General features: G+C 40.6%; 1 protein-coding gene across 2 annotated transcripts in view; it reads left to right on the forward strand.

Moving 5' to 3' along the window:
* sh3kbp1 (SH3-domain kinase binding protein 1) overlaps window positions 1-15,180 on the forward strand; it is a 46,500-nt gene that overhangs the window by 703 nt on the left and 30,617 nt on the right. For both annotated transcript variants that reach the window (XM_085419123.1, XM_085419122.1), the window contains exon 2: window positions 9,822-9,979. In XM_085419123.1, coding sequence (XP_085275249.1) covers window positions 9,822-9,979 — 158 coding nt within the window. The remainder of the gene's footprint in view (window positions 1-9,821; window positions 9,980-15,180) is intronic.

Below are 15,180 nucleotides of genomic sequence, written 5' to 3' on the forward strand. Positions count from 1 at the left end.
GCAGCGCCGGGTAGCATTGATGAGTTGCAGATGTTGACACGTTTACATTCGCTCTCTGTCTGTCTGCCCATTGTGTCCCACGAAGTCTCCCCAGCTCTGTGGATGAAACAGGCCTTACCGTTCTCATCATCGCCATTATTTCCCACGGCACTGCGTTGGTGCACGCAATTCATGACTATTAATTACCCACAGAGTCCGCGGACGAGTAATCAATTACAAGTACAAATGAGCGGATTGTCTCACAGGCGTCATGCAGACTCGGAGGTTCAACTTTGGTTTCCATGCTACTTTCCCCCCTCTTTTTTAAAATCTCTAAAAGAATTCCTTATATTTATTATTTGAACGGCTGACTCACAGATCAGCAGCACTCTCTACAATTCTGAGCAGTAATTAAGATATTTTGCAGATATTTTCCAGTTACATCCTATTGCTTTTAAATACTTTTTTTTTTTTTTTTTTTTTTTAAATTGGAGGTCTCTCTCTGCAGGCACGTAAACAAACAATACAAGGCTGACCTCAGGGGAAGCACGCTTATAAACAACTTTCAATGCTGGAATGCCAACTGGGGAAAGCAGTAAATTACCCCAGAGGCCCACAAATTCCTGTAGTCACTATGTTAAGGTGTTCGGCTTTTAAACAGATCATAAATATGGTGTAGGGGAAATGTTTACAGGTTAAGAATTCACCACTAACACGGTGCACAGTCTCTTAGTTCATTCTTTTTATAGGTTACAGGATGACTCATTCACACAAACTGCTGCTTAAAAGAGAAAAAGACAGTAAAAGAGCACATGGATATGACCTTTTACAGTGCAAATGAGCTTTTTTTAAACCCAGTAAGCCTTATTGGTTAAATATATAACAAACCAATCTGTTGTTGTTGTTAATCCACTCAAGTTAAATTAAATAATTTTTAATCAGCCAGGACATGTTTGACCTTATAGCTGTCATTAAATCACTTTTAATTGTTCAAACATACATGCCAATTAAGTAGCATTTAAGGTGGGTTGGAGTAGGCTTCTTTTCTCTGGAAGAAGACACTGTGCTGGTAATTTTTATACAGTATTGTAGCCCTTCATCCATGGTTGGTTTTTGATTTAGCCATGTGTTAAGAGAAAAAAGCATATTCTCAGAAACTAGACAGTGTTTTTTTTTTTCAAAGCTTTAATAAAAAAAGGGTATGAACCTAACCTCGCCCTTAACTGAAGATGGATCGGCATCGATTTGCTGCACGTTTACAGGTTAAGAATTATTATTAAGTTAATTGGTTAATTACTCAACTCCAAGGTATTGTCCTGAACTACACCTGGAGTATTGTGTCCAGGTTTTACATTTACTTTGAACAAACACCAGGGTGGTCAAATATGAGAAACACCTCTGAATGTACAACCTGAGTGCCAACTATGGTTTTTGATGATTAACATATCAATAACAGCCTTTATTGAAGAAGTGCTAGAATGATTCAATTAGACCGAAACCTAACTCTCTGTGACCACCTGAAATGTAGCATTTTGCAAATGTTTTCTGGTTAAAAAGATAGTTAGCTGAGCAACCAAGGATATCAAGTTTATGTATATATAGTGCAGTCAACTGAAAATCCTGAGTTATGATAACTTTAGATAGCTCGCCTCTTGTACATTTTGTAGCTCAGGCCACTGGGTGTAGTTCCTAAGTGACACTGTGTGCCAAGGGACTCTAAACATCGTAAGTATTTTTAACTTAAGCACTTGAATTCGTAATGAACTCATTAGTGATGTTTAATTTGACAAACATCTAATCACCCTTGGATTGAGCAGCTTAAACTCAGAGTATGTCATCTCTTAGTTAGGTAAACATAAAAACCTACAATTTTTATAACGTTTCAGCATCAGTAAACAAGTATTTGTATATTTAACTGCGTTTATTTACATTCGTAGTTTCACTTCATATTTTTCTCTGGGCATCTACACCCCCATTCTGCAGTGGCCTTATAGTTTGAGAAAGCTTGCGTGCTTACTTGTTTGCGTGTTCCTGCACACATCGTACAAAATGAAGGCCCAGACATCAGGCTTACAGTGGATTGCAGCTTTGTGTAATGCTTCAGTTATCAGGGAAAAAATAAAAAGTGTCAGACATTCTTCTCTTTAACCTTCAGAGGCTCAAAAGTGTAGTAATAAAAAGGCTTTCTTTCTTCTTTTTTTTAAAGTCTTTACATTTTGTGCATTCAACCATTAAACACAAAGACACGCAATGTGTTAATATATGCAAGTTTCACTACTGCCATTATGATACTGTTTGGCCAAGAGCTGTTTCACTTTTGTCGTCTGAAACTGAAAAGCTTTCTCTCTCTTCCTGCTTTTGTTGCCAGCATTGCTCACCTACGCTAAAACCCCAAGAGGAATGCACTTGGGGGTTATCACTGGGAGTTCTGGGAAATGAGAGCGCTGAGAAAGGCGCAGCTCGAGCTGGGGGTGAGATTAATAGATTTTTATCACAAGATGCGCTCGACAGCAGAACGATGAGCGGAAAAGCGGCTGGAATTTCTCTTTAATGTGGGGGAATTTGCTGAAGCCTGTGATCTGATCCACAGTTGGAGTGGGTGGCTTTGACTCCCAGTGGGCTCCGGTCCAGAGTGAATGTTTTACAGAGAGCAACACACAGCTGCTCTTGACATCATCAGCCACAGCAGCACTGAAACTCACCCACAACTAAACACAAGTCCGCTATTAACCAGTGAAGTGGCTACACAGCTTTGCAAAGTTCACTGTGTCTGCATGTGTTGCTTCCTCTTATCTAAACTGTCTTCAGCTTTTCGGGGTATGCTGCGGGCCCATCTCGCTTCTTGTGCGAGGGTGTATTTCTTGACCGCTTGAGTGGGAGTTTTATTTTGTCTGCAGGCTTTCAAATATTCACTCTTGTCTTCTCAAGGCTTTTTGTCAGTCTCCTTTTGCTCTGTACTGACAACGTATTACCAACTGCATGAGTATAGAACAGACAGACTACCACAGTCGATTAATCATTTCTTCTTTAAAACATCTCAAAATCGTTTGAAACTTCGGTTACTGTCACTCATGCAACGAAAATGTGCAGTTAGGAAGAGGAAGAGAATACTTAAACGTAATTATGATTTTGTCTGATATCTGCAGCTGATGTCTAAAGGCTGCAGGAGCATTAATTGTTAAGCTGTCAAAAATAGACTTCCTGTAACCAGAATCGCCTAAATTAACTGTAATTTTCACTGTTTCTCATCAAGAGTTTTATTGCATTTCATGGCACAGTGAACAATGACAGATACCCAACTAAGCCTCATGGTCTGCACTTGCATGGTGATTTATGACTAAAAGATAGACTGTATATAAAAGATAGCCCTTCAGAAGTCTCGGTTTCTTGCCGCTATTGTCGATATGGTCGCTACTGTCTGTTGAATTATGGTGGTTTCACTAAGATGCAGACAGATAAATAGTCACTTGTTGGGTGTTTGTAAATGATTAACCTCTGATAAAAACTGCACTGCATTATCGCCACAGGCTAAGTGATGCTCGCTGTGTGTTTTCCCCTTATAGCTGACAGGTTATCTGGATAAGAAACATATGTTCTGTTTATTTGCAGTTTATGCTCAGCGCTGTTTTCAGAGACAGACATTGGAAATTTTTGGAAAAAGCAGTGGTTCTTGTGTGTCATTGTCTGACTGCTTTGTGTGGAGGGCTACATCTTTGGCTAGCTTTTCAGTTGCTGTGTCACATTTTTGTATTCGAGAGTGCAGTTCTAAGGTTTAGGTAATGCTGGCATCTTATTTAGTAAGATGTAACTATATACTCTCTACAGAGGTAGCATGTTAGTATTTCTCTTATTGAAAAAACTGGAATGCAGACCTCATCGCTGAGAAGTCCAGTTCTGCAATTCATATTAGGAGAAGTGACTTGTAGTAGATGCCTAGTTGTCAGGTAGAAAGCTAGCTGTCACGCAGAGCTACCATGCAGCTAATACTTTAATGGGTGAGATAAAAAAAGTAGTTCTTGTAGTGGGAAATAACCAATCCAGTCCAAAAGTATTTCTCTAAATGTGCTTTTTAACACTCTTAATGTGGAAGTCTATGGGTATTTACAAACTGGTCTCAAGTGGCTATTAGAGGAACTGCAGTTGTTGTCACTGATAAACATGTGCCACTTAACGCCATGTAACACATTGCTGCAAAAACAGCAGCAGTGTTATCTTTTATCATCGCTCTCATGGGCCATCAGACGAGCTCCCTTCATTGCCCTCTTGGCTCATTAGTTTTCTTTTCCCAGTCAAGCAAAAAACATGTATTGTTTCTAGAAAAGTGACAAAGGAAATCTAGATAAAGCCCTATTTTTTGAAACAATGATTCAAGTTCATATTCTGACTTCCTGCTTTTGAGACATATCAAATTCATCTTTAGAAAAACATACACGTGCATTATAATTCCCAAATTGTATAGCTGCACCAACACAAGCAAAAAAATCTAACAAAGTTAGGTGTAATCTTTGTGCGTGTGGTATTACCAAGGAATTTTTATCTTAATATGTTATCTTTACAAGTCATTGCCGACATTTGAAACATGTCCTTGCTATCTCAATCCTCCTCACATCTCAGCATGCCATCCAGAGGTCAAACAAGGCGACTCCTAATGGGCTCTTTAACTAAAATACCCCCTGCAGCTGCCTGTATTCTTTTGGTTTTGGTGTTTTGGTGTTTACATATCTAAATACCCAAACCAATGATGTGTTACTCTAATGGGAATAAACAGTAGCTTTGCTGGGTCCTTTTAGTGCCACGGATTTAGCACAGAGGGCGGTGCATAAAGAATGTGTTTGTGGTACTGAAGGACTGTGTGATCCAGAGTAGCAGTGTGGTTTTTTGATGGGTTTCTTAATAGAGTTTGCACAATAATAAGGAATAAACATTATTAGACTGTGAGTGACAACTGGAACAATATATTTAATTTAGTGAATTTCCCTATTACGCCTTCTTACCTCATCTCTCTTTCCTTTTTCACTGTTTCCTGTCCGAGTCCGTCAACAGGCCCAGTTCAGGATAACGTCTGCAAGTTCCGACTGGGCTAATTGGTGATCAGGACTTAAGCTAGTTCAGACCCTGAAGTTCCTCAACAAAACAACAAACAATTTCACCATTTTGCTTGCATATGCAAGAAAAATGGTGAAATTGTATGAACAAAACAAAAAGGCATAGCCAAAGATAAAAAAAGATGAAATAAAAGACAGAAAAAGGGAGTAAAAGGATGGTGGGTAAGGCACTTCTCTCTGATTGGTATGTGTGTGTGTGTGTGTGTGTGTGTGTGTGTGTGTGTGTGTGTGTGTGTGTGTGTGTGTGTAAGTTTGTGTACGTGAGAAAAATATCTTCTTCCCCCTTTCTTTTTTATGTGCTAAAAAAATAAAAGACAAGAGCCGAACATGGGATCACGAGGTAGGCCGTAACAGTGGACCGTAATCAAGACACAACCACACAAAGACCTGTAGTAAAAAAAGAAGGAAAGAAGGCAAACCACACACACAAACACACAGAAGAGGGGGATTATAAATGGATAATGTTTAAGGAGTGAGGAGTGGGATAATTAATGTATCGTTAAGCACTCAGCTTTTGTATAAACAAGACAAAGGGAGCCGAAGACAAAACCCGCCACATCCACAGCCACAGCCTGTTTACCCTGCCGCCATCTGGCAAGTGAAACACAAGTATCCGCTGCCGAAACACCAGACTTCGGAGCGGTTTCTATCCCCGTGCTTTGAGACTGCTGAATTCACCTCCCACACTTCAATACGGAAATAGTCTTTTTTTTTTAAAACAACTTAATTAATAATTCAGTTATCTTTATTTTCATCTGTGTGTAGCAAATCAAAAGTGTCTTATACAATCTATCTTTGTGTAAAGATCATTAAGGAAATCTTGAACTTGAATCTGCTTCCTTTGCTGCTACATCAAGGCTTTTTTGTACTGCATTACATTCAGATTTTTTTTGTTATTCCAAATGTCGCCCTCAGATTGCTCAATTATGGAGTGTTTCCACCCTTCAATAATATGCGTACGTATTTAATTTTATCAAGTTAAAGTTGTTTCCCTTTCAACACGGTGGGGACTCAAATCCCAGCAGATAACTTCCTCTAGCTCTGTGTGTACGCAGGGATGTCAGTGTGCAGGTATACAGCTGCCTGAATTGGACTTAACTGAGTTAAGCCCTGTACGCGGGACTGAGTGATCTCCTTTGCACCTCAGCTGCTGTCGTGCAGTTTTCTGTGTGCCACAGATAATCAATCCAGGCTGTTTGCTTTGTAAGCTCATATCTCCACTGGAGGACTCTGCTCTTTCTGCATAGCTTCACATGTGACGGCTCTTCCTCGGAGCCCATTTGGCGTTAACGTTGTGTCACTTTTAACTTGCACCCATCTTTGCACTCGGTGATGTGCAGAGCCACAAGCTGTCGCCCTCTTCAGCGGGGCTTGGTGGGTGTACTGCAGTGCCTTGCCCTGTTCTGCCACTCAGTTCTACTGTAATGCAGTTTGCAAGACAACTGCCATGAGCTATCAACTCACAGAGCGCACTTCTCCTTACTGAACAACCTGCCACTTCCCCACAAACATTACAGCTGAGATTAGTAAAAGAAAAACACGTCCACGTCGCTGTCTCAGCTGCGACTAATCTGTAGAGCTACCTCAAGCCAGAATCATATCCCCCCATCTGAGCAGCAGACCAACTTGGACTACAGTCGTCTGTTGTGTCTCGTGGATGCCTTCCTCCTTCCTCTCAGTCACACCCTGACCTTCCACTCGGCAAAAGAAGTGTCTTAGTTGGTCTGGTGTAAACCTTTTATGCATTTAATGCTATATATATATATATATGTGTGTGTGTGTGTGTGTGAAAGAGGGTGTTGGGGGGGTGCAGTCCTTCTGAGTCATAGCAACCCCCTTATACTCTTGTTCCCATGGTTACCGAACCCCTGAAACTCCCCTATTGCATCCCCTCAGTTTGCTGCCTACACGGTTTAGGCCTCAGCAGCCGGTGCGTGTGTGGGTAAGTGTGTGTAGAGAGCTGGCCTTAATAAGCAAAATGTGATATGACACATAAGTGCATTTTTTACAAGTATTAACAGCTGCACAGGCAGTCACAAGATGCTTCTGAGTGTGTGAAAGTGTGAGGTAGTGTGTTAGATGCTTTGAGGAAACTAACATAATGTGTGTGTTATATGTTTTTATGTTACTGTTTCAAAGTTAACGATCTCAGAGAATTGGGTAAAAGATATTTTGCCATATTACAGTCATCAGTATGCCGTGCATTTCGACTTATTTATATCTTGACATCTGAGTGCTTCCTGTCAGTGCACAGCACAGGCGTGTTTTTTTTTTCAAGATTTCTTTAATGGGGTGGTGAGAACAAAAAGCCTCAAAAACCTCAAACAAAACCCTTCAGTGGATATACATTACAAGGATGTAACAGTATGGCACTGAAGTATACGAGTCATCAAGGTTATGTAGCTTATAAGATTCAGTCATGTTTAAATCTGTTGAGTGGTAGAACTTCCTGTGTTGTATCAACTTTACCTTTGGAAACTGTGTAAGGTGGACAGTGGACCAAACAGCTGTGATACATATTAGTTTCCAGAACTGGGTAATATATAGTTTATATAGTTTTTGTCTAATTAGCACATTAAGTGAGTAAAGTAAAGCTTACTTGTAAAGCACTTTTGATGGACACCAAGAGAAAAAAACAAACAATAAAACCAATAATTTTTTAAAATCAGCTTTTAATAACTTATCTGAATCAATGAAACAAAGAGATGAGAATAATTTGTAGTACAGTTTGGAGCTACGGCCCCAAAGGCCCAATCTCTGTGTTTGTTTTAAAATGAGTACGATGCACCAGCAGTAACCTCTGCTCCGAAGACTAAAGGGATCAGCTGGAAGAGTAGACCAATAAAAGCTCTGAGATATACTGAGGTCCTCACCATTCAAAGCTTTAAAGGTTAAAGCAGTAGGTTTAAAAGGAACTCTAAAGCTGACAGGAAGCTCCGATCTTAAAATCTGAAGGATCTTAGGTTTCGTGTTTATTTTATCTTATATGCCGTTGCTTTACATTGTTTTGATATGTTATATTTTAAATTTTTGTGTTTTATTGTGAAGCACTGTTTGATTTTTTGCTGTGCCATATAGGGAAGTTTTACTTACTTACTTTTAGATTTTGTCCAATTAGCACAAGAGGTTTGGTAGGACACAATTTTGTTAGAGGCTGCAGGAATTTTTTTTCTCCACTTCCCTCTTGCTCAAATTAAAACACCCCCACTGACTCAAAGGGAATAATTACTGTCTTCGAGTTACTTTTGAGTCATCTGCAGGAGGGTTCATCTGAAGTGTTTACAGGACACCGAGCAGAACTGTGCGGGAACTTTTTGACCATTTTTATACCCACAAGGAAGAACTTGCAAGCCAAAGTAAAGGTCTAAAAAAAGCGAAGAACACTAACTTAAAGTGTGTGCGTGTTTTTTTTTCGCCTCACTTTTGGCTATTGTGGCTGGATGGGTCATGCTGACTTTTTACTCTCCACTTCTTTTGGGAAATAAGTAGTCTCAGCTTTCGGTCATTTTTACATGACTCATTTTAAACATTTAGTGAGTATAGACATAAAAACAGATATTAGCTGCCTTGAACAGCCAGTGTCCTGATTGCAATGGGGATATCTATTTTGGGGCACTAGACCTAATCAGGCTACATATTCATCTGTGTGGGGGTTTGTTTGTGAGTGTGAAGCTGTAGATTGCTCTCCTTCTGGTGTATGCGTGCTGAAGGAGTCGCAGGAAACAAGATATCGTGATTTGAAATTATTTTATTTAGGAGATTTAACAAGATCTTGTGAAGCAAAACACCAAACTGTTGTCTTGTAAGATGTTTTTCATGTTTGCATCTTGGTTTCCATTCGTCTTAGCTTCTCATGTGCAGACCAGTGATTTTTGGTTATAGTGGCCACTGATTTTTACTGTTTCAACATTGTTTTAGGCCACAAGCTGTCTCTTATAGTAATTTCTATGTGTAAAATCACTCTTTCTATCCAATTCCTGTCCAAGACCTATCCAAAGAAGGAGAGTGGAAAGCTACGTCCAGATAGGTTAAAATTAGCCAAAAGTGTAATTTAAAATGCTTAAATGTGGCGTATTTGCGAAAAGCTATTTCAGCATATGTAAAAACTGAATATGCAACGTTTTCTGCACTTTCTGTAAAATGTATTTACCGAGAAATACTGCTGCGTTTTCAGTTTGTGGTGTCGCTATGTGGTAAGCCACGTACATGCAATGTGTGAGTGAGAGCGCTTTATATTTTTTATTCCGGCTTTTATGTTCCTGACAGTGAGAAGATAGTGACAGATGTGTTCGACATTTCCTGAATAAATTTTGTTTGTTTGTGAGGTATTTGTGGCGAGGACAGGTGGCCCGCACAAACAGTTTGTGTCGGCAGAAAAGCAGCGACTGGCAAAGGAAAGGATGATAAAGGGGATAAACAATGCAGGTTTTTAAAATGCAAAAGCAGCTCGATTTGCATTCGGTGTTTCAGAAGCACACACACACACACACTTTGGTTTGTTAACAACTAAATGCTACAGGACACCTTTAATTGGCGAGTCCCTTTTTTCCCCTCCCAGGGAATGAACAAGTGTTTTGGAGTCAAATTCAAAGATTTGTGTTCTGCTTTCACTTTCAATTAATAAAGAAAACCTTGATAATCATCGAAATGACTGGAGCAGAGACAAATTATAGAACAGTGTGGTGTCTCTGCAGTGTGATTTGATCTTCAACTCTCTCTTTTGCCCTCTGCACACAGTGGAAGCCGTGGTGGAGTTTGATTATGAGGCTCAGCAGGACGATGAGTTGAGCCTGACGGCGGGTGACATCATCGTGAACATACGGCGAGATGAAGGAGGATGGTGGGAGGGCGAGCTGGGTGGACGCAGGGGGCTGTTCCCCGATAACTTTGTCAGGGTGAGTAACTGCAAACAGTCCCCGCCACCTAGATGTCTTCTTCCCTCATCCTGAAAGACTTTGGAAACCCACATGAGACCCTCTACCAATAGCAGCGGAGCAGACATGTAGCTGTGGCGGGTTTTGGGTGTTTGTTTGTGTTGCTATTTTTGGGCAGCTGAACACACACTCGACATTTCTGCAACATTATACTCTTTGTAAAGTGAAGTAATCTAAAATTAGACATAAGGTTAGGTCAAGCTAAGAAATAAGATGGAGCGTGTGGTTAGAATTTGCTTCTACCTTATATTTAGAAAACGATAATATTGGTTTCACATACAAAATACTGAGTGATGACAAATGAACAGGAAAGCCAGCAGAAAATGTCTCAACAAAGGATTTTCGGGATGGCGGTGGAGTGCAGATCTGCTTAGCGTATGAGTCACATCATTTTTCATGCTCACCATCAAACCATTCAGCTAACACTCATTCTCACCACTGAAGCGGAAGCAGTGAAATAAATGTAATTCATCCCCAGACTGAATGTCAAAAAATAGCATGCAGGGAGTGTCTGTTGTTTGGATTAAACCAGTAAACTTTTGCAACTGTTCTGTAATCCCAAAGTGTTACTTCACAGATTGCGTTGTTATCTGCAACAGACAATGCAATCAGAAAAGCAGAGGAAGTAATAAAGTAACATAAATCAAGATCTCTTGCAGCTGACACTTTGAATCTATATCATTTCTTCATTCATCTTCATCTAATATATTCACTTCCATTCAGGTGTTTACAAACACACATTTCAGTCTTGTGATATTTGCCTCTGAGCTCAAGTAGCCTCAATAAGCGTTGGCTTCACTCAGTGTTTGGAGAAATTTGAATGGCCTAAAAGTCATCATCCACTCTGGTTTGTAGGATTTCTCTCAAGATGTTCACGATGATATATGGCCTCCTCTGGCTTCTCCGCTTGGATTGCACAAATCCGGATCTGTTGTTAGGAAATTCTCTCCATTCCTTGAATCCCTCCAGCTTGCAGATGTGCAGTGGTCATTAGTTGTTACTGCCTCAGATGAACCAGCATGTCCCAGGTGTATTCAGTAGGAGGCATATTAGGATTAAATTCTGGCCAGGGAATGACTGTGCTACTCTGGCAGTGTGTGTGTAGGCAGTGTAGGAATGTTTGGGTCTGGGAATGTGCTCTGATGGGCAATCATGCCAGCATCCAACACACTTTAGTCTTCTTCAGTCAGTCGTAGCATGGTGGCAGTGATAACAATGTTGTGCATGCAGTGTTTTCTGGTAATAGTAAATTTAAAGAGAGTTTCTTTGTGTTTGGTTTACAATTACCAATCTCCCCCCATTGATTAAAACTAATTAACTGGAGTTGGGGATTGAAGTGATGTACTGAGAAATGGATTTAAATGGTAAATGGCCTGTATTTGTATAGAGCTTTACTTGGTCCCTAAGGGCCCCAAAGCGCTTTACACGTTCAGTCATTCACCCATTCACACACTGGTGATGGTAAGCTACATTGTAGCCACAGCCACCCTGGGGCGCACTGACAGAGGCGAGGCTGCCAGACACTGGCACCACCGGGCCCTCTGACCACCACCAGTAGGCAACGGGTGAAGTGTCTTGCCCAAGGACACAATGACCGAGACTGTCCGAGCCGGGGCTTGAACCGGCAACCTTCCGATTACAAGACGAACTGCCACTCTTGAGCCACAATCACCCATTTAAAACAAAGTAACAGTAAAACTGTTTAGTTGTTTACTGTTATTGGGAGTTAAAATGATTAGTTAACGAATGAATTAGACTTTTATTGTAAAAGTTATTTAAAAATAGTTTAAAAAGTTACTGATGTTATTCTGTTCTCTTATTGTCTGATTGATGACAGGCAGCTGATATGTTAGACACAGCTCAGCCACTAGCAGCAGAGCTTCCAGGTCTACCCAACAACCACAATGGGGTCTGAGAGGGTAGTTGAAAGCAAAATGGCAAGCTATGCGTATGATTCAGTGTAGCGTGGCCACAGAGGTCAGGTTTCACGGTTACAAATATCTTCAGACCTCACCAGGTTGAAAGTGAGAAAGTTTATTGGCGATCACAAAGTTCCCCTGGCGCAACAAATCAAATAAATTCAAGTATCTCAAAAATGTGAATGTCAGGTTTTCATTTATGATGGTAAATCTTTCTGTTTTGCAACCACTGCTCGGATGAAACGAGGCAGCTGAAGATATTGCTTTGGACATTCTCACTGTCTGGAACAACAAATATTTGTCAGAAAACTTTTAAAAGACTAGCGTCATCTGCTTTTTCTGTGGTGGAAAATGTGCCTGCGAGCCAGCTTCTGCTCCGAGGTCTTCTACTTTGAGTTTGTTGGCTCGGTGATCGGAATAGATCAAACACAGTTGTAGGTATATGATTCAGGAATGAGGAAATTCTCACAAAAAGTTTCTGGTGTGTAAAATAGTCAGTGTGTGGTGACAATAAGAAGGAAGTACCTTGCTCACAGTCTCATGAGAGGAAGTAGAAAAGTGCTACAAACCAAGGGTAACAGGACTCAGCAAAGAAGTGCATCTATTGTCAGGCTGTTCTCTGTGCAGTCAGGCTTCATTTGTGCTGACTGAACGTCAGCGCTCGCATTCACTGTCAGAGAGCCGGACAATGGGCCTCCAGAGGCTTCGCGTGGATGTTGTGTGTGTGTTTGAGAGAGTGTGACAGAGTGAGGCTGTGAGTAATCCAGTAATACCAAACTGGTCTGTCACAAGACTGCAGTTATGGGAATAAGTGACTCTAAGCTTTGCCATGTGGAGGAATGTGTGTGTATGTGAAGATCTGTGTGTAAGGAAGTGGAGGATGTGGACACACAGGTTTAAGAGCGGTGACAGGAAGTAATTGTATGCACGCGTCATTGCGGCTGACAACAACCGGGAAAGATAACTCACTGTAATCCTGATTTTTGCGTTTTTCAGCTTTGGATGTTTTTGTCTGGCTCGGCTCAGGCTAACACACTCTATATTCTGAAACTTGTTAATGAAGTTGAATTCTTTAGATGATATTAATAATAATGACTCAGTTGCATTTTCTTTTTAGATTTATCTTCTTTTTGCTGCAGCCTTTTCCCTCCAAGAAAACAAGTCGTTGATATCCTCATCATCAACATCCTCACAGACTCTTAGCAGAGGTGGAGGACATCCTGTTTATGGGAAATGCTGTAGCCGTGTGACCTCTGTTCATTGGACAGGCACATATTGAAAATCAGTATCACATGCTCTGATCTGACATGAAAGGCTTTGGGAGTGAAAGTGAATGTTTGTCTTTCCAGCATTTACTTTAGACAGAGAAGACATTAACGCCCAGACTTTTATTAATAAAATGAACGTTGCATGTGTTTAAGCATTGTATGACATGATTACTAATTACTCTACTGCTTAGTTACAAAAAACCATGAAAATACCGTCCTGTGAAACACTAAGAACATCCTTATTGCTTCGATAGGAATTAAAAGCCATGTGCTGCTGTTCAAATGCATTTGAATAAGTGATCATCAACTAGGTGACCACCTATGGAGAACTCAAGTGTGTGTTAACACAATGCTACCAGGGGTGAACATCGCAGAAGTGTCACCCGAAGGTCAGACCTTGGGGTCAGATTAATGTTCAGTGTGTTTGACCAGCTGTCAAGCACAGTGGTGGATGGGTACAGGATATGCAAACCCTCCAGTCATTGAGTCGACCATGAACTCTTCTTTATCTTCTATATAGTCAAATGTGAGGCCATCTGTCCAACAGCTAAGGTGGCATGCTTCAAGTCAAGTCAAAATTTATTTCTATAGCACATTTAAAAGACTAGCGTACATCAAAGTGCTTCACAATAAAACCGCAATGGGGGCAGAACAAGGAACAAATAGTACAGTTACAATTAAAATTACCTTACATGGTGTAGTGCAGGCCGAATGAAAGTCAAACTTCTTTGCTTCAAAAGCTAAGTTGAACAGGTGTGTTTTTAAGCGTGATTTGAACGATAGATTTGATTCCGATGTACGGATATCAACTGTGTGATTATTCCAGAGTCTAGGAGCGGCAATGGCAAAAGCATAGTCACCTCTGGTTTTTAAACAAGACCTTGGTTGCATTAGGAGCAGCTGGCTGGAGGATTTTAGTGCTCTCTTTGTGTTGTACAGATCAAGGAGATCAGTTAGGTAGCTAGGGGCCAGGTTATTTAGAATTTTAAAAGTGAGCAGAAGGATTTTGAAATCAATGCGATATTTGACGGACAGCCAGTGTAAGTTAGCGAGGATAGGGGTGACGTGCTCATGCCTTCTAGTGCCGGTTAAGAGGCGTGCTGCTGCATTTTTGGACTAATTGTAGGCGCTTGACTTTTATCCTTAGCACAATAAAGTGTTCTTAAGCTTAAGGGGGTTTCAGATATTTCTGAAGTGACTATTTCATTCTGACCCCTGGACAGAGTTGTGAAATAAGGACAGAGTGTATAAAGCAAGGGAAAATATAATTTTGCACCACTCTTCTGCTTCTCATTTCACAATAATTTTACAAGCACTAGCTCTGTTTCCCCATTCCTCCCTCCTCTGTACATCAGACTGTTCTGAACACCCACTAAGCAGCGGGTGCTTCAGTGCATTGTTTTGTATTATCTGTGAAGAGAAAAGGTCAGAGGTCTGGTGACAGGGGACACACACAGCAGTGTTGAGCATTCAAGCACTTCAGGGTAAAACACATAGCTGCCGTAAGGCTTTTAAACATTACCAACTAACACACGCAAACACAGTAGTGTACATTGTGCAGGTGTTTCCTGTTCAGATATGATGAATCACGCTCTCTTCCTCTTTTCAGATGGATTTCCTTTTTCTCTGGGTTACCTCCATATCCCCCAGGACAAAATTGCAGTCGCGCATGAATGGAGTCATAAAAAAAGACAAACAGGAGAGTTAGCTTTTTCCAGGATTTCCATCTCCAAACATAATGATTATCTAAACAATGACCCTGAATTTAAAAAAAAAGACATTTTCTATTTTTGTTTAATCCCTTTATAGCATTTCATGAAGCTGCTAGTAGCTGCTAGAAGCTGCTCTCTCTCCTTTCACATATATACCAAATAGAAGCTGTAGGCTAAAGAATGCCTGCTGTGGGTTTTTGCGTAGGTTGGCTTATGCAGTGTCTCCAGCCTAAGTGTTTTATTTTCACCAGTCAGTCTATGGG

This window comes from Rhamphochromis longiceps, linkage group LG9 (genome assembly GCF_057381845.1).
Source record: "Rhamphochromis longiceps isolate RC_006_pf linkage group LG9, R_longiceps_female_GT1.1, whole genome shotgun sequence".
Taxonomy (NCBI): Eukaryota; Metazoa; Chordata; class Actinopteri; order Cichliformes; family Cichlidae; genus Rhamphochromis; species Rhamphochromis longiceps.